The sequence below is a fragment of the Protopterus annectens genome, chromosome 11.part0, assembly GCF_019279795.1.
Source record: "Protopterus annectens isolate FY-2018-M chromosome 11.part0, PAN1.0, whole genome shotgun sequence".
NCBI lineage: Eukaryota > Metazoa > Chordata > Ceratodontiformes > Protopteridae > Protopterus > Protopterus annectens.
In genome coordinates this window covers 1,266,158,896-1,266,185,637 of record NC_056745.1, presented here as the reverse complement: position 1 = coordinate 1,266,185,637, position 26,742 = coordinate 1,266,158,896, and the positions used below count along the sequence as shown (strand labels likewise).

At 43.7% G+C, this 26,742-nt stretch overlaps 1 protein-coding gene across 1 annotated transcript in view; it reads right to left on the bottom strand.

Moving 5' to 3' along the window:
- The window catches only part of RBM28 (RNA binding motif protein 28), a 1,154,212-nt gene that overhangs the window by 678,665 nt on the left and 448,805 nt on the right, over positions 1–26,742 (bottom strand). Inside the window, exon 8 of the mRNA XM_044088621.1 lies at positions 19,780–19,970. Within this exon, the coding sequence (XP_043944556.1) occupies positions 19,780–19,970 (191 nt within the window). The remainder of the gene's footprint in view (positions 1–19,779; positions 19,971–26,742) is intronic.

The window sequence follows — 26,742 nt, the reverse complement described above, 5'->3', positions numbered from 1 at the left end:
CTTGCTAATGGTATGACTAGGACTGCTGCAGCCATCATAGGGTCATAGTTTCATAGGTAGGTACTAGGCTATCGGCCCAAGGGCCTACGTAAGCCTAGCCAACAAGGTTCCCTGGCTTACGCCACCCAAGAAAGCTATTTTCCTGTGCCACTGTTGAGCAGAGACACAGAATTGATCCCCGGGGTGCATTTCCTATTTCCCATCCACTCATCAAGATTTTTATTGAAGAGTGCTAATGAAGAACTTTGCTTGACATAGATGGGTAGCCTGTTCCAGAGTATGGGAAGTATCTGGGCAGGAATCTATCCCTCCAGCATGTCCTGTTTATTGTGGTGACAAGGTTTAGGTCCCTAGAGCATGTAGCTCGGAGGGATTGGGATTTCTTTAGGTGTAGCATGTCCAACAGCTCTGGGTTTAACATAGCTTTATATGTTAGGCAGAGATCACCTAAGAGTAGGCGATATGCTACGGAGTAAAGCTGGAGTTTTTTGAGGCAGTCATTGTAGGGCATTTGTTTGAGGCCAGTAATCCTCTTTGTGAGGTACTTCTGTGGCCTTTCCAGCTGTTGCAGATGTCTTGAGAGGTACATTCCAAAAGGGGTGTTGTACTCTATAATGGGTCTAATTAGTGTCGAGTATAGGGGAACAATGTCCTCTTTTTTCCTGGATGAGAACCCTTTTATGATGAGGTGTGCCACGTAGAAGGACTTCCTGACTACTGAGGTGGTGTCCAGTAGTCAGGAAGTTGCTACCCAATACTTTCAGAAATTCTGCAGCTTGTGCTCTGTCTTTTTATATCAATGTGCTGACATGCTGGCGCAGAAGAAAGACTCTTTCAATTGGTAGCCTTAGAGTGGTGGTTGAGGTGCCTAGCTCTGCCCTGATAAAAACAATATGCTGCGATGGTGACAAGGCAGACTTTTCTGAGTTGACTGTAATACTAAATGATTGCAGAGTGATGTACTCCCTTGCCTGAATAATTTGATGCCTGGTGGTGATGGCAAGGAGCCAATAGTCTAGGTACGGAAAAGTACAGTTTTGTACCTACCATAAATGTAGATGTCCGATAGGTATGCATCTGCAGTCATAACATATGGGTTGTCCTGCCTCAGGCAGCCCTATGGTCGGCCGGATTCCAAAGTCTGGGTCTGGCCTCAGCTGATGTCGCACTTTCCCCGACGTCAGAGCATCTGGGGTATAAAAGCATCAGCCGATGCCATTTTCCTCAGTGTTTCTTGCCCCAGATGCCAGGTGCCCGCTAGGAAGGCCAAATTTGGAGGAATGCAATAAAATTCCAAACATTTTCCAAAAAATATATACATATATATACACAAACAAATACACCATAATAGATACCCCAGCTAGCTAATGGAGGGGTAAGTACCCTAGGAATACCACAGAGGGGAAGGAGGGAGGGTAAACCTGACTGCAGATGCATACCTATCGGACATCTACATTTATGGTAGGTACAAAACTGTACTTTGTACTTCAAGGATGCATCTGCAGTCATAACATATGGGTAGAATACCATAGCCAATCTGGGGGAGGAGGTACTAAGAAAAGGATGGTGTAGTTAAGATACCCTGCAGGACTGCTGTAGCAAAACCTGCTCTGGATCTGGAGTATAAAGGTAAATTGTAATGTTTGGCAAATGTATGCACGGAGCTCCATGTAGCAGCTTCTAAAATGTCCTTGGTAGCCACCCCTCTTAGGAAGGCTATAGTGGTGGCTGTGGCCCTTGTGGAATGAGGCCTGATGTTTGCAGGAACCGTCTTTCCATGAAAGGAGTAACAAAATCGAATGCAATTTCCTATCCACTTTGAAATTGTCTGTTTGGAAATTGCTTTTCCTTGCACCCCAGCAGCATATGCTACAAGGAGTTGGTCAGTCTTTCTGTAACTTTTAGTTCTGTCCAAGTAGTAGCGTAGTTGTCTGTGTATATCCAGAGTGTGTAGAAGTTTTTCCCCTCTATTTTGTGGATTTGGGAAGAATGTAGGCAAGTGAATAGCTTGGTTCAGGGATACCCTAGATACCACCTTTGGCATAAAAGTAGGATTGGTTCTTAGTGAAACTCTGTCCTGATGGAAGATAAGAAATGGCTGTACTGCCATTAAAGCTTGTAACTCAGATACTCTTCTTGCTGAAGTTATGGCCAGAAGGAATGCAGTTTTCCAAGACAGAAACTGTAGACCCGCCGATGCTGCTGGTTCAAAGGGAGGAAGTGTTAGTTTCTCCAGCACAAAGTTGAGATCCCAAGTAGGTAAAGGGGGTTTTCTTGGAGGATTGATGTTTTTGATCCCTCTCAGAAATTGCCTGAGGAGAGGGTGCGAGAAGATAGGTGGATCAACATTGTATTCTGCTGAAATTGCTGAGGCATGAATCTTAATGGAGGAATAGGACAGGCCATTGTGGAACAATTCTGCTAAGTATTCCAGAATATGTGTCATGCTTGCCACTGTCACATCTAAGCCTTTTGTTGTGTTCCAAATGAGAAATCTTTTCCATTTTGCTGAGTATGTCTTCCTTGTGGAAGGCCGGCGAGCTTCCATAATAATGTCCTTTACTCTCTGTGATAAGTTATTTTGAGGGGGATTTATAGAATTTTCCAGGCAGTTAGCTGCAATGTTTTCAAGTTGGGATGCATGATCTTGAAATTGTTCTGCATCAGAAGAAGAGGCCATGGTTTCGTCTGTGACATGCTCCTCAATAGTGGGTACCAGTGCTGCCTTGGCCAGTCTGGAGCTATCAGAATCACTCTTGGCTGTTCTGCCCTGATCTTCAGTAAAACCTTGGACATTAATGGGAGAGGTGGGAAGGCATATACTTTTAGAGCTTTCCAGCTGAAAGAGAGAGAGTCCACCCTCCAAGCTTGTGGGTGGTATGTCCTTGAGCAGAATGTCTTCAGTTGATGGTTGTGGGGCGAGGCGAACAGATCTACCTCCGGCTTTCCCCATGCTTTTGTTATGAGTAAAAAGATGTCTGGGTGCAGCATCCATTCGTGTGCATCCATGGTAGTTCTGCTTAAGCTGTCTGCCAGTGCATTTTCTTTCCCTGGCACGAACTGGGACTGTAGTTGGATATTGAGTTTCGGGCATAGTTCCCATAGATTCATAGTCAGCCTGCATAGAGGGTAGGAATGTGTGCCTCCCTGCTTGTTTATGTACCACATGACCGTGGTGTTGTCTGTCCTTATTAGCAGGTGGCCTTGATGGAGGAAAGGTTTGAAGGCCTCGATTGCGTGTATCACTGCCAGCATTTCCTTTTGGTTTATGTGCATGCGCAGCTGCCCTTGAGACCATAGGCCTTGGATACATTTGCTCTCCATGTGTGCTCCCCATCCTCAGTCTGAAGCGTCCATGGTGATGGTTTGTTTTGTTTTTGGTTTGTTGAAAGGCAGCCCTCTGTTGGACTGGCAGGCTTGAGCCCACCACAGGAATTCCTTTTGAAGGCAAGGAATGATTGGTATCAAAGTTTCCAAACTGTGACTGTGCTGAGACCATACACTCCTTAGGTACCATTGTAATTTTCTCATATGCAGCCTGGCTTGTGGAATCAGAATTATGCAGGATGCCATGTAACTCAAGGCCTGCAGGATTTTCCTTGCAGTTAGCTGAGTTTGTCTTGTCAGATTCATGAAGTAATCCAGAAGTTGTTTTTGTTTTTCTTCTGTGAGAAAGGCCATTTGGGTGGTTGTGTCTAGATCTGCACCCAAAAAGGTTATCCTTTGGGATGGAACAAGTCTTGATTTTTGGATGTTGACTGTGTATCCCAAGGCCTGTAGTAGGTGGATGGCATAGGCCAAGTCCTTTATCAAATTTTTCTTGTTGTCCGCTTGTATAAGGCAGTCATCCAGATATGGGTAGATTTGAATCCCCTGAAGTCTGCAGTGTGCAATTACTGATGCCAGGCATTTCGTGAATACTCTGGCGCAGTAGATAAGCCAAAGGTCAATGCTGAGAATTGATAATGCTCTGATCCTGCAAGAAATCTGAGGTGTCTTCTGCAACTTTGTCGAATAGGGACATGCAGGTATGCCTCCTTGAGATCTAGAGACACCAGCCAAGACTCCTTGCCCAGCATGGGAAGTAGTTGCTGTAGGGTCAGCATCTTGAATTTTGGCACAATGAGGTAAGTATTCAGTGCGGACAGGTCGAGAATAGGCCTCCATTGATTTTCTTTTCTTGGAACAAGGAATAATCTGGAGTAAAATCCTTGGCCTTGTTCTGAAAGAGGTACCTTTTCTATGGCTTTCATTTGAATTAAGTTGTTGATCTGCTTTAAAGCCTCTGCCCTCTGATTTGGTGGCAGGTTTGGCATTCTGTTTCTTCTTGGCAAAGTGTGGAAGTGGAACCTGTATCATTTGTCTATTATTTGCAGTGTCCATGTGTCCCTTGTAATATAATGCCAGTTTTTTGAGAATAAAGAAAGCTTTCCGCCCAATGGTGCTTCCAATTGAGCCCTGGTAGGCGGAATCAAAGAAAAGTCATTGAGTCTGTCCTGGTGTAGTAGTTGTTGCTGTTGCTGCACTACCTCTCTGGTTGGTAGGCTGCCACTGACGGCCTCTGTAGGAGCCTCTAGCTTGCCCTCTACCTCTGGGACGCCTGTTCCTGCCTCTCTGGGATCTGTCCGAGTCTGGAAAGGACCAATTCTTAGTAGGCCAGTTTCTGCTGAATCTCGGTGGTTGTACTTGGAGAAAGTCCTTAACTGTTTGCACAGATTTTGCCTTTTCTTCAAACTTCTTTAAGACCTCCTGAGCCGAGGTGCCAAATAATTTTTGTTTTTCCATTGGAGCATCCAGGAGTTTAGCTTTAACATGGTCTGGCAAAGATTGTTCCTTCAGCCAGGCATGCCTATGAATAACTGCCCCAGTCATAGCTGACCTACATGAAGCTTCCAGTGCATCATAACCACACTGCAAAAAATGATTACTAACCTGCTGTGAGTTATGTACCAGATCCTGAAGGATTTACGGTCAAGGGTTCAGAAGAAGAAAGCTTCTTATTCAGTTCATCTAACAAATACTCTTGGTACTGTATCATATGAAATTGACAATTTAATGCCCTCATGGAAAGAGTTGCAGAAGTATATACCTTCTTTCCCCATCTCTCTAAAGCTCTAGACTCCCTTTCAGAAGGTAGAGGATTTTTGGCAGTGGCAGCTGCAACCCCTTTAGGGCCCTGAGAAATAGTATCTGGGTCTGCAGAATGGGCCTTATACAGATGTAAATGAGAATCCGGGACCCTGTAGTATCTATCAGGTTTGGCAGATGCCGGAGGGAGAGTATCAGGGGCTGTACTAACATCATTGTACACATCATCAATAACATTCAAAACAGGAGGTATAGCTAAGGGCCTATGCTGAGGTAAATGCAAAAAGGTCCTTAATCTCTTTCTAGAATCAGAAAATTCCTGACCCTGCCATTGAAAATGCTCTCTCATGGAGTGTAGTGTCTCACCAAAAGAAAATTCTTCAGGAGGGGAGTCCGAAGGGATAGATTCTTCAGCATCAGAATCCTCATAGGCCGAATAAGCCTCCTCCTGGTGATCTGACAACTCAGATCCATCCGTAGACTCATCTGAAGAGTGTTGGTCAGAGGGCTCAGTCCTGGGCCTTTTGTCTGGTGGTGGGTGAGAGCCCCTGTCCGGGTGAGGCTGAGACCCTCTAATTAAAGAAATAAGATCCTCTGCAAGGCTGAGCATCTGAGAACTAGAAGAAGGTTTCTGGGAGGTAGTCTTGGGAGGCAAAGCTTTACAAAGTTTAGCAGCTTTAGCCCTGGAAAAAGCCTTAATGGACATGGAAGCAGGGGGTCTAGCTGCCCCACGTGCAGGAGTAGATTTGTCCAAAGGAATGGTGTCGGACATTTCCTGGACACTGGTTTCGGTAGGTAGCTCAGTAGCCGACTCAGCCGGGGCCTCAAGGGCTGCGGTGGTCGGTTGAGTGGATTCGGTTAAAGGAAGCTCCGAGGACTCTGTTTCGGCCGAAACCGAGACACTCGCGGTAGGCCTTACCGTGGTTTCAGCCGAAACCGCGGGCGTGTCGGTCCTTGTCCTTCCGTTTTTTCACCAAATGCGATGTCGGAGTCTCCGACGGCATCTTGTATGCAAAATTAGCCCCAAAGAATTCCTCTGCAAACTCCGACCGACGTCTAAGCATTCGTCGGTTGAAGGAAGCAAAGGCTGAACAGGCCGAGACATCGTGGTCTGGGCCTAAGCAAGGGAGGCAGTAAGAGTGGAAATCCTTATGAGGTATTTGTTTCCCACAAGTTAAACAATTATTTACTTTATCTGACATCGGCTGAGGCAAGAAAGAGTCCCCAACGGGGTACTTAGCTTTTTCGAAGTCTTCGATAGCTGAATCACAGGATCTGACCGACCGGCACTTGCGAACTGCTTCTGCTTGGGGCACCACGCGGCAAGAAAGACTGAGGAAAATGGCGTCAGCTGATGCTTTTATACCCCAGACGCTCTGACGTCGGGGAAAGTGCGACATCAGCTGAGGCCCGACTTTGGAATCCGGCCGACCGTAGGGCTGCCTGAGGCAGGACAACCCATATGTTATGACTGCAGATGCATCCTTGAAGGACATCACCTGGAATCCTAGACACCTCAGGTGAGCCGTGAACACACTGAGGGCTGTAGTGAGCCCAAAGGGCAGGGCTCGAAACTGAAAATGATTGGCTCCCAGCCGGAAATGCAGGTGATCTCTGGATGGCCTGGCTATCTTTATGTGGTAGCATGCATCCTTCAGCTCTATCGAGCACATCCAATTCTCTTTCCCTAAGAAGGGAAGAATAGACTGAAGCATGACGACCAAGAACTTCTCTTTCTTTACATATTGGTTGAGTCTGCTGAGGTCCAGAATAGGTCTCCAGTCCCGTTTTCTTCGGAACCAAAAAGAATCTTGAGTAAGTTCTGGATACTGTCTGGTCTGCTGGGACTGGCTGGATGACTCGTTTTGTAGCAACTTTCGGGCCTCTACAGTTGCTTGTTCCCTGTAACTGGGTGGAACATCCGGGATTCTCCTTATGGACGGGGGAGGTGTGGCAAATGGTATGAAGTACCCTCTGGAAATGATACTTTGTACCCAGCTGTCTTGTGTTATTTCTTGCCAGGAGTTTAGGTACAAAGATAAGTGACCCCCGACTGCCTCCAGAGCAGGCCAGTAGGGCCTCCTTTCAGGAGCGCTGATAGGGTTGCTCAGAGAAGTGATATCTGTCACCCTGACGTTGCGGACCCCCTCTGCCGCGATGGCGGCGTCTTCCACTATTACCCCCTCCTCTGCCCCTGGAGGGGGGGTTCACCATGTGTGTCCTGAAAGGCTCCTTGGGCTTTCCGGAACCACATTTTCCTCCCCTTTGACCTTTGGGATAAGGTCGAGCAGGGGTGGAAAAACGGACTCAGACGGCAGATAGAGTCTTTCCCTCCTGTTCACACCTGGTCAAGGTTTCCTTCACTTTAGGCCCAAACAGGGATGAGCCATCAAAGGGGATGTTAATGAAGGATGACTTGAAGGGCTCCGCGAAGGAACACAAGCGCATCCAGGAGTGTCTTCTAAGAGCGACTCCAGTACCCGCTGCTCTACTCGTTCCATCAGCTGCATAGGATATGAGACGCATGGATGAGTTGACAACAGAATTTAGGGTAGAAAGCAAAAGTCGCTGAACTAAACATGCGTTTCCCATATCTATCCATGATCCTAGACTCTCTATTAGGAGGATGGATAGAAGAAGTCTCAGACATTTCCTTTTTGGTGGCCGCCACCACAATGGCATCAACTGGGACTTATTTAGATAAGAAAGTTTTGTCCGGTGGGGCTGAAATAAACTTATTAGGCCTCCTGGGGACAGGCTTCATGGACTCTGGTGCCTCCCACGCCCTTCGAGAAACCAACTGCATGAGTTCATCGAAAGGCGGAGACACCCAAGAGGTGAAGGTTTGAGACCCGAAAGCCTTCAGGAGAACTGACTTATCCTCAGTAGGGCTTTTGGACTGCCAGTCACCCCTCTGCCTAAGGATCTCAAGTATCTCAGCAAAGGTGATATCCTCAGAGGGGGACCGTGGGGACCCTTCTGACTCATCTAAGTCAGTGTCCGATGTTAAAGACTCATGTGGGGAGTCCAAGTGTCTCCTCTTGCACAATCTCTTCCTGGGGACCTCCTCAGTGGGAGCCTCTGGGGAGGTCTCGGAAGAGCAGAGGGCACCCTGTGGGGGCTACCTGAGGGTCTGGGTCTCTACGCTTAGCCTGGACAATGGAAGAAGAAGCAGACGTAGGCGCTTCAGGGGATGAGGAAGCAAGACCTGAAGTTGAGGATGTCTTTGGAGACAGAGCTCTCATCATGGCTTCGAAGGCACCACCACTCCGATGGGAAGGAATCAACGGAATCAATGGATCCGAGGGAACCATCAAAAGCTCCCGCACTGAGGCAGTGGGCTCCGAGCCGTAGGTAGGAGCCAAGCTCATCCGAGCTGAAGCCCCAAGAGTAAGAGTCGGCACTGACAAGTCAGCCTGACTATCCTCCCCTGATCCGACTGGAGAGTGTCAGCTCCTAGAGTTCCCGGTTGGCACCGCGGACGTCAGAGTAGATGGAGCAGAGGACAGTGGAGCAGGTCTCAGCTCCGAAGGCTCCACGATCAGCAGGTCTGCTTCTTCTAGCAACGAAGGGCCGATATGGCTCAGAGGAGGAGTAGTCAAAGCGCGAGTAGTGGTCTTCGGCTCCAAAGCCGCTTGGGTCGGAGCCGACAGCAACTTAGCAAGGCCTGGTGCCTGTAAAAGCTTCTGCACCAATCGATCCATATCCAAATCTGAAAGGCTGACAGATGATCTAGATGAATGCACCGATGGTGCTGACTGGATCAATGGTGACTGAGGCACTATGGATACCGGCTCCAAGGCTGTGAGCTGACTCCGAAAAGAGAAGATAGTCAGCTCTGAAACCAGTGAAGCCGATGTCTCATCAGATTTTTTTTTACTTCTTTTTTTGAGTCCTTAGATTCGGTAGACGATTTTGAGGACTTAGAGGATTTGCTGGCAACATCCTGGTCACTCAATGCCTCTTGAAAGGGGTGTATTAGCAAACCCCTATCCAGCAATTTACTTTTCCTCTCCAAAAGCACCCTAGAAGAAAAGGAATGGCATATAGCACAAGATTCTTGCAGGTAGATAGCCCCTAAGCAATAAACATGTAACATGCCCATCAGTGACTGACATTTTCTGGTTACAGTTCGGACATTTTTTAAACCCGGACTTGGGGTGCTTGTCCTTATCTGCCATAACACACACGCGATCCAAAAACACAGCAAAATAAGCAACATAAGGCTCTAAAGACACACACACACACACACACACACACACACACACACACCCTAATATATAAGAATTGCAAAAAACTGTATAACTACTGTTGACAAATGCAGCACACACTCAACGAACTAGACCGAAAAACGAGGCCAACTATCTAAAGAGTAAATCTAACAAGCTAAATATCACAGCAAAAAACTCTTACACTATAATACTAAATACTATCAAAACACACAGTTCAACTAGGCCGAAAACAACGAGGCCAACTATCTAAACACTAAATATCAGGAGAAAGACATCACACGGGAAGGGGAAAGCTATAAAAGCTAATTATCTAACTAGCTATATAAAACAGCTAGAAAAAGCTATATAGAAAGCTAGTAAATAGAATTTTTTTTAAATGACTGGCTCAAGCGTACACTGGAACCACCAATCAGATGCTGCAGCAAACTAGATCTGAGGTAATTCACAGTGCATCATGGGATAGGGGCTTGGCCTCGAACTACTGGAAGACCTCGAGTTTTGCATATGGCCATACCGGAGCCGATGGATCAGCATCGAACCCATCAGTCAAGAATGAACGGCGGGATTGAACAACTTCACATCAAACTTTTAACACATGAAGCTGACAATTCAAAATTCTGAAAAATCAATGTTGCAGAAGTATACACTTTTTCCCCATACTTATCAATACTGTTCCCACCTTTATCATATCAGAAAGAACAGGACTGGAATTAACTTGGTGTTTAGCAGCAGTGGAATCAACTAAAGCTATACGTGGTGGGGTCAGGTTTGTGAAGAGTACATAAAAACTTAAAAGACTGAGGAACTTTATACATCTCATCTGCCTTTTTAGGAGCAGCTGACTATCAGGAAAACTGCAGGCTGTGGCACAAACATCCTCCAAAGCAGAGAGAACTGGAGAAATAGGTCAGGCTTCAGAAACTCCTTCTCTAATAGCTCACAGTATTTTCTGAGGGACTGAGAAAACTCAGTGTTCACCCACTGAAAACACTGGCACATTCTAGAAATTGTATCAGAAAAAGAGACCCCCCCCCCCAAACAGAGAGCCAGAAACTGAGCTGGTCTTTGAGTCAGAGAAATCTGAGGTGAAAATCATGCATCTGTCCCTGCATCCTCCTGTCCAGAGTCAGAATCTTGAATTTCTTCAAAATAAGCTGTATCCCTTCTTTCTTTTACCAGAGACTACTTTACAAGAAGGATCAAAAGCCAGAAATAAACCCTGAGCCAAACCCAGTAAACTACTCCTATTTAAGGATGTTTGAGGAGCACCAGATACATGCTTGTTTTTCTGTTTCTTTTGGACAGGAAAACTAGGAACAACAGTATTATTAATGGTGGCAGCAGCTTCCCCAGGTATTGGCACAATATTCTAACAAAACAGGGAAGTATTTTGTGTTCTCTCTCCCAGGACCAACAATAGTGGTTCTCTCTTGCCCAGTGAGGGGACCTCAACAGCTGCAGAGGATGTGGCTATTGTCCACACTGGCTATAGTTGCTACACCTGAGGGATATGGGGCAAAACATGAGTGACCTGAGACAAATTGCAGCATGCTGTGATAGCAATGGCTGTTTGCTTAGCATTTTCTTTTTATGCCTGGAAGACGGACCAACCATGGGACTGACAGACTGTTCCATGGTCAAGCTGAAAATGGTGCATATTTCCCAGAGAAAGCAAGCAGCATATAGTAAATAACCAAGGGTCTTTTAAAAAAAAAAAAGTCTCTTTTTTTTTTCAAATAGACACAGTAAAAAACACTTTAAAACAATTTGCCAGCCCCACAATGTAATATAAACAAAACGTCTCCACAGAAAAAAATGGTTTATGGTTACTTTAAACAACTTTAATCTGATAGGAAGAACTCCTGTTTAAACATGCAGTAAAAATCACCTGACAGCCCTAAGACACAAACTCCTAGATCTAAAATAATTTCCTTAAGAGGAAAGTGTTAATAAAACAAAGAATAAATAATAGGAGTTTTCTTCACAAAAGGGAGCTTATCTGCCTAGTAAAGCAACAGCACAAGCTGACAGTCGATGCTCAACAGCCTCAGCAGATTGTAATCTTCGGTGGCAGAAAAGCTCTGAAAGGCTAGGAGCCCAAACTTGTCTTTTAATCTGCTAGCTTGAACTGCCAGACGGTTTGGGTGCATAAAAGGTCCCCTGAAGCTTTGGAAGCTGGATGGCTGTAGTATCCTAGGCAGGATATAAACCATACAGCTTAGCTTCTGCAGAAGTGAGCAATATGAAGAACATGTACAAATTCAAACCATCTCTCTTACAGCTTAGGGTCTTGCAGAAGTGAGCAATATGAAGAACATGTACAAATTCCAAGCATCGCTCTTCTCCTTTAAACTTTTTTTTTTGCAGGGGGCATCCCGCTGAACTTATAAATACTATGAGATTGCCATACCTAGAAGAAAAGGAATGAGTCCAAGAAACAATCTCAAACTTAGTACATGTACGTACACATTTTGGCCATTCAGTCTCCATATAACGGACTCTACATTCACAGTCACGATGTTTCAAACATTTACTCCAACTCACCAAGAGCTAAACTTGGTCCTCTTCTATTTATATTCATCACAAATGACTGATATGCACACACACATATGTATGTATGCATGCATGTATTTTTATCCATCTGCTAACTGGACAAACCCACTGGTCAGAATGTCCCTTCTCAGGGGCAACCCAGGAGAACTACTTCCTGTTTAAGTGACTTGCTTATGTCACACAGCAAGCTAATGGAGGTAGAAGGAGCCAAAGCTTTTATTTTGGCTCCAGTCAGCAGTTTGAGAACAGCTGAAATCCTTTATCTTCTGAGCTACGGCCCGAGGATGCACCTACATACCCAAGGTTTGAAACGACTTCAGTATGCAGGTAACTCTACCATTCTACCAAATGTTAACAATATACCTTCACTTACCAGAACTACAACATTTAGTCAAAACTTTGTAAATGGCTACACAACTCTAACTTCATATTAAATGAAAAAAAAAAAAAAACATTTTTGTCAACAAAGGCAAACTATCCTGTCTGAAACCTTTGCAAACAAATATTGCCACTGAAAGAACTGACCAATACAAATACTTGATAATTAACAATAACCTTCTCTGCAATGCTTATATTAGTACTACAGTAAAAGAATCGCACAAAAATGGGTGCCACCTACCAGATTAATAAACACTTCTATCCAACCACAAGAATCCAGCTAGCTGACACTTTTCTTTCCAAGACTCTTCAATGGGTGAAATGTTATCAAAACATCAGGCAGTCTTACATTAACTGGAATCTACATTCTATGAAATAGCCACATTTTCTTCTCAGCCAGCAAAGGGTATCACATGTTTTTCTCTCAATAAACTGAAATGGGGTATACTTTATAAAAATACAATTCGTTTTCACATAAACTACTACTAAACAATCACTTCCCAAGCCAGGCCCTAGCATCATTACCTCTATGGTATACAACAGATAGGTTACTGACCACACTAAAATTGGAGTTAAATACCCCAAACTGCTTGCTTTGAAGAGGCTGTAACTACAACTTCACTGAACCTGCCCTTATCAATAATGCTACCATTTTTAAAACTAAATGTCACACTGTCATATCACAAATGTGAAAAAAAAGAAGTTATGTCCTTACCATAACGTTCCATGTGGAGTGTTCATCTCGCCTTTGTTCTTACACATGGGGTCGGAGCCGAGTCGGCCGCTTAGCAAAGCTTTGCATCCAGAAGAAGCTCGAGACCAACTATCTACCTCCCACAATTCCCTCTGCCTTTACCTCAGATCTAGTTTGCAATAAACAATACCAGATCCAGTAATAACAAGTAATCCCCTATAAAGAGAACCTACGTACAGAGAAGGAACGTAACTAATTCAAGCCAGTAGAACAACAGAGAGACCACTAATGGGAGACAAACAGGCCAGACTTCTAAACCGAACGTTCTTCCAGACCTGAGGGTGGGAATGTAAGAACAAAGGCGAGATGAACACTCCACATGGAACGTTATGGTAAGGACATAACTTCTTTATGTGAGAGTGTTCAATCTCGCCGTTTGTTCTTACACATGGGTAGCGTCCCTAGCTCCGTTACCCCGAGTGACTCACGGAAGAACGTTCCTGAGCACAGTGGAATCAAAAGATGCTCTGTCCCTGGAAGTCTTGTCCACTTTATAATGAGTGATGAACGTATGTGGTTTAGACCAAGTGGCTGCCGCACAAATGGTGTCCAAAGGCAAATGAGCCGCATGAGCCAAAGATGTAGAAACTGACCTAGTAGAATGTCCCTTTGGTTTGGTGGGCAAACTCTGATTAGAAGCAGAATAAACGAAGGTAATACAATCAGTTAGCCATTTGGAAAGAGTACGCTTCGTCACTGCCATGCCCTTTTTGTTGTCCGCAAAGGCTATAAAAAGTCGGTCTGCTTTTCTATGGTCTTTAGTTCTATCTAGGTAGAATCTGAGTTGTCTATGAACATCCAAACATGTGTAACATATATTCCAGCTTATTGGAGTGGTTTTTGAAAAATGTGGGAAGTTCAATGGATTGATTAATGTTGTTAACTGAACAAACTTTAGGGAGGAATGAAGGGTTTGTGCGTAATGATACTCTGTCTGGGTGAAAAATTAAATATGGCTGCTTAATGGAAAGCGCCTGAAGTTTGGATACTCGTCTGGCTGAAGTGATAGCTACTAGGAAAAGAGTTTTCAAGGACAAGAACTTTAATGAACAGGAAGAAGCTGGTTCAAAAGGTGGTAACATTAGCTGGGATAAGAGCAAATTTAGATTCCAAGGGGCTGTAGGAAACCTAACTGCTGGTCTAAGATGAAAAGACCCTTTCAAGAAGGCTTTACAAAGCCTATGAGCCATAATGGGCGCTCCGTTCTCTCCTACATGGAAGTTCGAAATCGCAGCCAATTGAACTTTTAGAGTAGCAGTAGAGGCTCCTTGATGAAACAGTATGGACAGGAACTCCAAAATCTTGTTTAAAGGGGCTACTAAGGGGTCTAAATTTTGTTTAGTAGCCCAGAAAACGATACGTTTCCACTTTCCGGTGTAAATTTTTGTAGTGGAAGCCTTATGAGAGGCTACCAGAATGTCCTGAACCGCCGGAGAGAGAAGATCAGACCTGGCTAAGTAGGGAAGCGGAGCAGCCAAGCTGCTAACTTGAGGGACAGGAGTGACGGGTGAGGAGCTCCTGACGAATGAGTCAGTAGATCTGGCACCGGGTCCAGAATCCAGGGCTCCCGCAATCGGTGAGCTTGAAGAAAGGGGAACCAAATCTGTTGAGGCTAGAATGGGGCAATGAAAATTATAGTCCTTTCCTGGTCCTTGGCTTTCTGAAGAAATCTCGGTATCAGAGGTATAGGGGGAAAAGCGTAAAGGAGACCCGGGGGCCAATCGTGAATCAGAGCGTCCCTGGGGACATCCCCTGGAGGGGGAAGAAGGGCAAAGTAGCTTCTGCATTTGGTGTTCATTGGAGACGCAAACAGATCGCAGCAAGGCTGGCCCCACTTGCGGAAGATCCTTTCCGCCACTATCTGGTTGAGGGATCACTCGTGAGGTAACAGGATGGCTCTGCTCAACCTGTCCACTATGACGTTGGATAACCCCGGGATGTGCGTTGCTATCAGAAAGTGACCCGTGGATTCTGCCCATTGCCAAATTCTCATGGCCTCTCTGCACAACTGGTAAGATTTGGTTCCTCCTTGTTTGTTTATGTACCAGACTACGGACATGTTGTCCGTCTGAACTGCAATGGTCCCTAGAGGTAGAAGGGGGAAGAAGTGTAGCAACGCTAGATACACTGCCCTCATCTCTAGAACATTGATGTGCAGGTTGTACTCTAAACTGGTCCATTCGCCTTGGACTGTCTGTCCCTGAAAAATGCCCCCCCACCCTATCAGGGAAGCGTCTGTGGTCACTCTGGCTGTAGGTGTGGGAAACACAAACAGTCGGCCGCTGTTGAAATTGTGATTCTGTAACCACCAAGACAGGTGTGCTTTGCAGGTGTCCGTGATGTGAATCTCGTGTGTCAGTGGTAACTGTTGGAACGACCACTGTGCGAACAGCAGCCATTGGAGAACTCTCATGTGTAGCCTCCCCATGGGAACTGCAATGAGGGAAGTTGACATGAGTCCCAAGACTTTCAAGACTAGTCTGGCTGGGGACTTTTTGGACAATAGTAGGAGAGATACGTGTTCATGCAGGGAAGCTATTCTTGCGGGGGGAAGTTTTAGGAGCAAGGAATGGGTATCTAGCACTGCCCCTATAAATGAAATATGCTGCGAGGGCTGTAACGCAGATTTTTCGAAATTTATCGAAATTACTAGCTGAACACAAAGGCTGAGAGTGTAGTTCCTGGCCTGTATCAGTTGATGCTCGGTGGTGGCAGAAAGGAGCCAGTCGTCCAGATACGGAAACACGCGGAATCCTAGACGTCTCAAGTGAGACGCTACCACTGCCATGCATTTGGTGAAAACCCTGGGGGCTGAGGTTAGACCAAAGGGCAGGGCTCGAAACTGAAAGTGGCTGGCTCCCAGCCGAAAGCGCAGGTGATCTCTGGACGCTCTGGCCATTTTGATGTGGTAGTAGGCGTCCCTGAGATCTATTGAGCACATCCAGTCGTCCTTCTGTAGAACGGAAGGATCGATTGAAGCGTGACCATACGGAACTTTTCTTTCTTGACATACGTATTGAGATTGCTTAGGTCCAAAATTGGCCTCCAGTCCCCTGTCTTCTTTGGAACTAAAAAGAACCTTGAGTACGTTCCGGATCCTGCTTGGTCCGCCGGGACTGGTTGGATGACTCTATTTTCTAGCAGCTTTGAGATTTCTACAGCTGCAGGTTCCCGCAGGTGGGGTGGAACATCTGGGAATCTTTTTTGTGGCAACGGGGGGAATAGAAAGGGGATTTTGTAACCTCTGGTAATAATGCTTTTTACCCATTTGTCTGATGTAAGTTTTTGCCAGGCCTGAGGGTATAAAGCCAAGCGTCTCCCGACTGCCTCCAGAGCAGGACAGTCGGGCCTCCTCTCAGGAGTGCTGAAAAGGCTTCCCAGGGATGGTATCCCTGTCGCCTTGGTTTTGCGGACCCCCTCTGCCGCAAGGGCGGCGTCTTCCACCTCTGCCCCCCCACCTCTGTCTCTGGAGGGGGCATCACCCTGTGTGCCTGGGAAAGAACTCTGGGGTTTACGAAACCACATCTTTCCACCTCATTGCCCTTTGGGGTACGGTCTGGATGGGGTGGAAAAACGGACTCCGACAGCAGACAGAGTCTTTCCCTCTTGCTCACACCGGGTCAGGGTCTCCTTTACTTTGGGGGCGAAAAAGAGTGGCGCCATCAAAGGGGGCGTTAGTAAAGGAAGACTTGAAGGCTTCCGCAAAGTAGCACAGGTGCATCCAGGATTGTCTACGAAGAGCAATCGCTGAAGCTGCAGCCCTACTCGATCCTTCGGCCGCATACGAAATGAGCCTCATGGACAAGTTCACAATAGATGTAAGGGTATTAAGTTGTGCTGTAACCTTATCCGAGACAGCAGCATCTGTACTACCCTGGAGGGTATCTCCCAACTCTTTGACTAGATCCCTCTGTAATCTTGTGAAGTGTGTCAAGTAGTTCAGCGATCGCATGGAAAAAGTCGCTGAACTGAAAATGCGCTTCCCATATCTGTCCATGGTCCTAGAGTCTCTGTTAGGAGGATGGACAGACTAGGAAGATTCAGACATCTCCTTTTTCGTAGCAGCTGCCACCACCATAGCGTCCACTGGAACTCCCTTGGTGAGATATGACTTATCCTGAGGGGCAGTTATATATTTGTTAGGCTTCCTGGGAACTGGTTCCACTGTGTCAGGTGTTTCCCATGCCCTCCGAGCAATCAATTCCATTAACTCGTCGAAGGGCGGAGTGACCCAGGAGGAAGAAGGGCGAGCACCAAATGCCTTCAGCAGAACAGACTCATCCTCATAAGGGGGTAGGGCCTACCAATCACCTCTCTGTTTCAGGATCTCCAAAATGTCAGAAAAAGAGACATCCTCTGTAGGTGATTTTGGGGACCCCTCTGACTCATCCAAGTCAGTATCTGATGTTAAGGATTCTTGTGGAGAATCCAAGTGCCTCCTCTTGCACAATCTTTTCCTCGGGACGTCATCAGGTGGGGGCATCCGATGAAGCCTCCGAATAAGAAGGGGCTCCCTCTGGGAGTGGCTGAGACACTGGTGCTCGACGCTTTTGTGTAGTCGTGGGTGCAGAAGAAGACAACGGACCTTTATGGGAGGGAGAAGTTGCATCTGCTGAAGTGGTTGTCTGAGAAGACAATACCTTCCTCATAAGGTCGAAGGCCCCTGGACCCCGAGCCGAGGAATCCCCCGGTTCCGAAGAACGCGGAGGTATCTCCGACGTGGAAACCAAAGGCATCGACCCCGAGGACGGAGCCGAAGTGATCCGTGCCGAGGCGCCGAGGGGGAGAGTCGGCACCGAAACATCGGTTCGACTCTCGGTCCCGGAACCAAGGATAGATCGTCGGCTCTGCGAGTCCGGTAATGGTTCCGACGGAGTCGAGGTCAACGGTGCCGACCGAGAAAGGGATGGTTCCGGCACCAAGGGCTCCACTATCATCAGATCTACGTCTCCCGGCTCCGAAGGCTGAGCAGGCCTCGGAGGAGGATCAGATAGAGATAAAGGAAGGCCTTCGAGTCTCGACACCAATTGAGAGGAGACTGCAAAGAGTTTGGACAGGACCGTGTTCTCCATTAATTTCTGCACCACACGATTTACGTCGGTGTCGGAGAGGGGCCTGGAAGACCGAGTCGAAGGAATCGAAGACGGTGCCGACCTCAACAGAGCAGGAGGTGGAAGCTCCGTCACCGGTTCCAAGACTCGAGGCTCGGTGACAGACAGAAGTTCGACACTCGGCCCCGAAGTCTGTGGAACCGGTGAACGAACCTTAAATGAAGAACTCGGAGCCGATGACCTGGGCTTCGATGTCTTCGACTCCTTCGAGGATCCAGAAGCCTGGTCATACTTGTCAAGAGCCTCCTGGAAGGCAGGCTTCAAAAGACCTCTGTCCATAAGCTATCTGTCATGACCCTTCCACTAAAGGAATGACAGATAGAACAGTCTTCCTGTAAGTGGAGAGGGCCAAGACAGTGGACACAGGAGCTATGGTTATCGGTGACAGACATCTTCTGCCCACACTGACACCTCTTAAATCCTGACTTAGCTTTCTCAGACATTCTGAAAGAAAAAGTAAGTACACTAATACAACACTGTCAAAATAGGTTATCAAGTAGCAATAGATTACAGGTATCAAATCCAAGATTTAGCAGTAGTGGGGTAGGCCCTAAAGTAAACCTAAACTATATATATATATATATATATATATATATATATATATATATATATATATATATATGTATATATATACTATATATAATAGAAAAAAGGAATGTCCAGACCCTACACACACACACATACTAAATAACAGTCAAGAAATCCTAAAAATTTCGAAGAAAAATTCAAGAAAAGTTATCTTATCTTTCCCAGTTGGTCTGAGCTGTTGTAGAACGATGCGATCGGTTGCAGCGGAAAACTAGTTCTGAGTTAAAGGCAGAGGGAATTGTGGGAGGTAGATAGTTGGTCTCGAGCTTCTTCTGGATGCAAAGCTTTGCTAAGCGGCCGACTCGGAGCCGAGGATCGGCTCCGACCCCATGTGTAAGAACAAACGGCGAGATTGAACACTCTCACATCTATAAATTTCTAATTCTCAAATTTCTCCTGTATGACACTTTTAACATACAGCAATAGTTTACCAGCAGACACACTGGTACTACTCCTTCCAGCAACCCATCTACCTTTCCTCCTTCATACTCCACTATCTCCATTATTACACATCTCTTCCTATCAGTAACTCACTTTTCTCCCTTTTCCTACTGCTTACTTTTTTCCTACAAACTCTTAATATATTTAGTAAAGTTTCAGATTATCTTAAATAAGCAACACTGTAAACTGAGCATCACTGTACTTTTTTCCCTGTAACTACACAACTTTTTATAACTTCGACTGACCTACCTTAGTCATTTCACTAGTTTACAGTCACATCATCCACTGTTGACCTTGTAGGGCATTCAAATGCTTGTTAAAAATCAGAGATTATAATCTCTGAAGAATTATTTTCAACGGAGCAATTGCTTCACTTAGGGTGTAATCACAGTGCAGTTTTGTCTAGAAATCTTGATATACATTATTTCTTGGAATGGTTTTAATGCAACCAGTGACCTACTGCATGCACATATTCTAGCTTGGTCAGTTGACATTTACAGATTCTAACAGGACTATAATGTACACAAGTAGTGTAGTGGCTGCAAAAATAACCAGGGAGGACAAAAATGTAAAATGCTTGCTCTCAAACATAGCAAAAAATGAAGACAGACATTTTTTCTACATGTAGGTTTACCATCACTATCCACCTCCTGGTCCTCATCTTCAGAATCCGAGCCACTTGTATCTGATCCTTCATCTTCCTCCTCTTCACTGGCCTCATCAACTTCACTCTCTTTTTGATCTTCATCACTGCTTACTTCACTATCCTCTTCAACGTTTCTCTCTTCTTCCTCACAGACCGTACTGGAAACCTTCATGAAGGACCTAAAATAAAAAAGTTTGAAAATGGGCCAAAAATAAGTGCCATGAAAAAAACCAGTTGTGCAAAGTACTTACCATAACAATATACTCTGAGGACAGATTGCTGTTAAACGCAAATCACATTTGAGTTTATACACCTTCAGTTCTCTTATGATGCAGCAGAATTTTTCTAGCAATGGCTGTATTCCATGTGAGCGCCAATGCAGTTGTTCTGTCTTTATGATAAGTATATGCCTTTCATCAATCTCCAGTACTTTGAGCTAGGGCATATTACAGGGTCATATACTTGTGTTAGGCAAAATCTACTGCTAACACCAATGTTAATGTTAGCAAATCCAAAAAATAAACACTGGCACAACTATAACATCATAATAACTACGTACAATTCCCAACAAGGGGAATAAGGGAGGAAAACTTCACTGCTAGTGACTCTTATTTGACGGTACAAAGTTATGATGAATACCTTAAAGCTCTACTATCTTCTTTAGGAAAGGTAACATTTGAGTAAGTTCTAAAGCAGTACTTGGATATCCCTGGGCAGCAGCATTTGCAGAATCTCTTGTAGCATAGCCAGGACAAAATCCTGACCTACCCCTGGACTGTACTTCCAACTTGTAATATTAAGAGAGGGTATGAGCAGTTCTCCAAGGAGCAACTTTCAAAATACCATATGCAGAAATGTTTCTAAAATAACATGTCAATGATGCTACTGCCCTAGTAGAATCCATCAACAACCTCTTTTTCCCATTTTTGCATATGGGGTCCGGGTATCACTTCAGCCATGACAGTCATCTAGAGCCAAGATTTACACCGCCAGGTGGCTATCCCTGTACTGCCCTAGTAGAATGCTTATTTATTGCATTTGCCACTGCAAAAGATGCAATACAGTGGACCACTTGCTTTGATATGATCTGTTTACATATAGGCCTTTGCTTTCTTTCACCTAAGAGGCAACTGCCCATTTTTTTTCTAAAGACATGACTTCTGGTATAGTATATTACTTGCCAGTGAACATCTAACACATACAACAGATGCAGCCCATCACTCTGGTAGTGCACACAGAAAAGTTGGAGATGCGGACTAGTTCAGCAGACTTCCCAAACCAAGTTAATAATGAAGGAAGGATTATGTTTTACAGCGACCCTTTTGTTACAAAACAAAACATGTGAAGTGACACGCACATGAGGGTCTATAACTATAATTTTTTTCTACCTCGAAGTTACAGGAATATGCATGTTTGCAAAGACTTATCACAGAATTCTGCACTGGGTCCATATCTGTGCAACTTGTTCATGAATACTGCACCTTTTTATTCTACCACTTATTGTTTTGAATTTGTAGATGACATTAATAGATACTACCAATTACACAGGAATAAATTACCAAAAATGTACCATGCACTCAAATAGACAAACTCATAATCTAGGTCAAGCAAAACAGCACTGAATTGAACACCAAAAAATGAGAAGACATTCATTTCCTTAAGGAAAACGGAACATCCTAAAGCAATAAACAGGGCTACTCAAACACAAAGTAGATTATAAAAAAAATTGAAATATCTTAATTTCCAAAGAACCATAAATTCAATGTCCACATTCAAAATATTTGCAAAAAAGCCATTGTAAGACATGCTCTTTCATCTAGGACTGCAGAGGTTCTAATGCTCATTTACACAGCATTAATTGCACCACATATTCAATACAATGCATCTTTTTGCATATATTTTGTGTCCAGTGCTAGTAAGTAAGGATATATTTCAAGAGTATTCACCAGGGGGTTTATGTCATAAGTTCGAAGTTTGAAAATTTTGAATCTCATATAACTGACATCATATCAGCGAAGTTTTCAAACATCGAACGTTGCAACGGAGATCGGCCTAGGGAATATTTCCCTTCACTTCAATGTAGTCCGCTCTCAGAGTTGGTATATTTAAGTAGCGGAGGGTGCAGGGGGGCTTGCCCCCCTGCATAGAGAGTTCAGGTAGTTTTATTTATTTTTTTAGTTTGTTTATATTGTACGTTCGAAGTTTGAAAACTTCGCTCATATGGAGTCAAGTGTATCTGACTCTACTCTATCTTGTCCCTCTCCTTCCTTCTGTAGTCTTTAGCCCAGCCCTATATACCTTGCCACTGTTTATCTTAAACTTGTGTTACCTCTAACCTGGAACTTCTAACTGCTCCACTATAATCTGCTGGTCACAGACTGACTCTGGAACCTCTTCCTTCACTTGCTCTAACCCGCTCCGTTCGCCCTGCGGGCTCACTCCGCTCCCCTACCCCCAAATCTCACCCACCCCCCACTACATCTCACCTTATACCTCCTTGGTCCCACCCTCACTCCATGTCAACCTACAGACTACCCTATCTTGTTACATACTTAACACTTAACTCCTAATTACTTAGTACCTCCCTCTATCTAACCCTCTCTATACAACCTCGCCTATTACATTTCCTTGCTACTCAATTTTTCATCCCACTGCCTTAGCTTTCCTTTCATCGTAACATGTCTATCCCTGCCATACCTAGACTCTTTTACTTGTTCCTCTTTCGTATAATTCTTCCCTCTCTACTTGTATCACATATCCTCACCAGTTATGAATACCTAAACCATACTAGTTTTCAACATCCCTTAAAACAAATGACTCCTCTCTCCCTTTCATCTCCACTAATTCATTGTAACACATTTTCATCATCATACGTTCTACCTCACTTTCATAGATTAAGCCACATTAGGTACCTCCAACTGAGAAAACCTAACTGTAACTTTTCTAAACTATTAAAACATTCACATACACCACAGCAACACCTACTTCTACATGGGGACATTCATCCTAATCCAGGCCCAGAAAACTCCATCACTAATTCCCAATCATTCCATACCACCTCTGAAACCCCAATTAGTGGCCCCAACTCTCTTCTCATAGCTCACCTCAACATACGTAGTTTAAACAATAAAATTACACAGCTACATGCATTATTAGGTTTATATTCTTTTGACATCCTATGTCTAACAGAGACTTGGCTCAAGCCAGTAACTAGCAACGATGATATAATACCACCTGGATATAATATCCTGAGGCGAGATTGTCTAAACAAAAAAGGCGGTGGGGTAGCAACATTGTATAAATCTGAATTACAAATTACTATATTGGATACTCAACATCCCACTCCTAACAATGCAGAAATCTTAATCACTAAGCTCCAGATTAATACAAATAAATCCTTAAACATTAACTGTGCCTATATTCCTCCAGGTAATAACATTAATACTCTTGAAAATTCACTTAGCTGGTTGTCCACATCCTTCCCACAAGAAACAATACTCCTTGGAGATTTTAATATTGATTGCTGTACTTCAGCCAAACCAACTACTCACATAAACCTTTATGGCTTCTATCAAACCATCACCTCTACTACCAGAACCCACAAACCTAGTAATAAAAAAAGAACCTTAGACTGGATATTAGTTAATAGTAATCCTCTCCTACATAAAACAGGTACATTGCCTGATGATATTAGTGACCACTCTCTTACCTTTATAACTAGACAAAAGACCACTATACCCAACCAAACTACCTTTAGGACTACAAGGAACAAAAAAATCTAAACCCAGACAACTACCTAGCTGAGGTCAAAGCTTACAACTGGTCACCCCTAAAATACCTACCTTTTGATGAAGAAGTGTCATACTTTAATTCCAAATTCCTGTTAATTCTTGATCACCATGCCCCCTCCCGTACAGTGAGGACCAGGAACCAACCTGCTCCTTGGCTCTCCAAAGAGACCAGGCACAAAATGCTACAGAGAAATAAGATGTGGTCCAAATGGAGATATACAAAAGACCCTATAGACCATCAAAACTTTAGACAGCTCAGAAACACTACTAAAAAACAAACTATTCTTGACAAAAAAAACTATTACCATAAACTCCAACCACATAATCCACAAAAATTCTGGTCAAGCATCAACAGGCTACTTCATCCAGGTCACTCCAAAACTCCTACCCCATTCTACCTTGACTCAAAACACTCCCATCCAAATCGCAGACACATTTTACAGATTTTTCTCAGAATCAGTTAAATCACTAGCAAATACCTTATCCCCAGCTAGCATCACTATACCACCCTCAACAGCTAATAATCCTCCTGCATTTACTTTACAACCAGTGCCAACATCACTTGTCCATAAGCTTCTCCAAAAACTTAAACCTTGTACTCCATCAGCTGACCTCCTCCCAGCTGAATATCTGCAAATGGCAGCTAGTGCACTAGCCTACCCTATTTCCATCTTAATAAACAAAACTATTATAGAATGTACCATCCCTTCTCTTTGGAAAGTTTCACATATAATTCCATTGCATAAGGGTGGTAACTCAACTGAACTCACTAACTTTCGACCCATTGCCATACTCTCTGCTTTAGCAAAAATCATGGAGAAATGTATCCACCAGCAACTACTCAAGCATCTCCTACAAAACAAGCTACTGGCTGACTGCCAGCATGGCTTTAGACCATTCCACAGCACTACAACTGCTCTTTTATCATTCTCTGACTGTATTAATAGAAATCGAAATAACAACCTGCTTTCCTCTGCTCTCTTTATAGACCTCTCTAAAGCCTTTGACATGGTTAATCAGTTAATGTTAGATACACTACAATCACTTTCCTTATATACTCAGGCAGTCAAAATGGTTTAAGTCTTATCTAGGTAACAGACAACAGGCAGTCCCCTGGGACAACAAACTATCTACTCAGCTCCCAGTTCCTCTGGGTGTCCCACAAGGCTCCATTCTGGGACCTCTCCTCTTTTCTATTTTCATTAATGATCTGAAAACTACCCACTCTCATACCACCTGCATACAATATGCTGATGACTCGACTTTAATCTGTGCCGCAGCCTCTTCAGCTGAACTCCAGTCCAGTACTAAAGAGTACTTACCTTAGTTGAAAACTGGTTCCATCGATGCTGTCTCCTCCTTAACCCAAAAAAAAAAAAAAAAAACTAAACTATTGCTGTTCACTCCCACACAGAAGTCTACCCATATTAATTTCACAATTACATCAAATAATAGCACTGTATTAGCACCCGACACAACTACCAAACTCTTAGGTGTAACAATTGATCATAATCTTAACTATGACAATCACATAAACTTAACTATCAAAGCAGTTAATAGAAAACTTGGCTTCCTTTACAGGCTTAAAGCCTTTCTTACACCCTCTGCCAGGACTACTATTGCTCAAACCCATCTAATCTCCACCCTACTCTATGCCTCCCCCATATATACTAACCTGTCTAAAACTAATCTAAATAAGCTGGCAACTTCCTATAACAACATCGCCAGATTTGCCACTGGCTCCCCTTTTAGAACCCACCACTGCCAAAATCTGAAACAGCTAGGATGGCTGGAATTTCAAAATCAGGTTCTTTTTCAACAACTTACCATCACTCACAAGGTCCTGTACGATCCCACTAATACTCCTGTACTCTGCAATCTTATTAGTCCTTATATAAATCTAAAAGCTCTACGCTCAGCAAATAAGTTACTAGTTGCCACCCTTAAATCCAATAACAAATCTGGTGACTGCCTGTTTACTAACTTTGTTGGAAATACTTGGAACAGACTTCCAAATGATCTAACTACCCTTATATCAACCCCACTGTTTAAGAACCAACTAAGAGTCTTCCTTAAATCCCAATGGTTATGTACATGTTCTAAACCAGATTGACACCCTCTCTCCTTGCTAAAATACCTCAAAACTTCCTAACACTGATATCCATTTCTTATTTCCTTCACTATTTGTTTACGTTCCTCTACATTTTTTTTCTTCTTGTTTTAACTCAGTATTTTCTGTACCCTATCAAACTACTACATAACAAAAAACTAGCCTTCTCAGAGTTTTGTAATATGCCATGCCCTGTGAGCATCTATGTATATAAATTGTTTGATAGATATTCAGCTATACATTTCTTTTTGCTTTTTATATCTAACCCACTATTCTAAATCTGCTATACTCTTCTACAGTTACATCTAATGCTCTTAATCTTTGCACCATCTCTAACATTATTTTAAACGACATATTTTTATTTTTTCTCACTTTTTTATATTATTTCGTTTTCTCTTTCCCTTTTTTCTTCCTCTCACCTACTAACTTAAATTAAATCTATAGTAAAGTGTTTTTTTTTTACATTACTTGGTGTTATAATGTTTTTTCTTAAAGTAGATGCTTTGTATCTTTTATTCAATTAAATTAATACTGTTTTGGAGCTTTTCTTCCCAGGCCTCTACTGAAAATGGACATATATCCAAGCTAGACTAGCCCGGTCAACAAATGTAAAATAAAAGAAATAATAAAATAAATAAAATAAATCATATGAGATTCGAAGTTTTCAGACTTCGAAAATATAATACAGACCCTTCACCAGGAGCAATGCAGCAAAAAAGCTGCAAAATCTTTGCAGGCACAGAAATTTGAATTTGGTTTACTTTAGACTTGTTAGGAGAGACTTAATTAAGGCCTTTAGGAATCTTCGTAATAATACTGTGGGAGATTAAAAAAAGTCAAATCAGTTTAACAGCAATGTTTTTAAACAGTTGTGATAACAGCATGCTTTTGCTTGCAAAGAGTGCAAACTCTATACTGAAGAGCAGGTAGCTCCACATTAGTGTTAAAAAAACATGGAAAAGACTCCTAGCAAAGTCAGACTTGGAATGTCACTGTATGATTTTAAAAATTAAAAAAGTTATATACTCACAATTACTATGCATTTGTGTT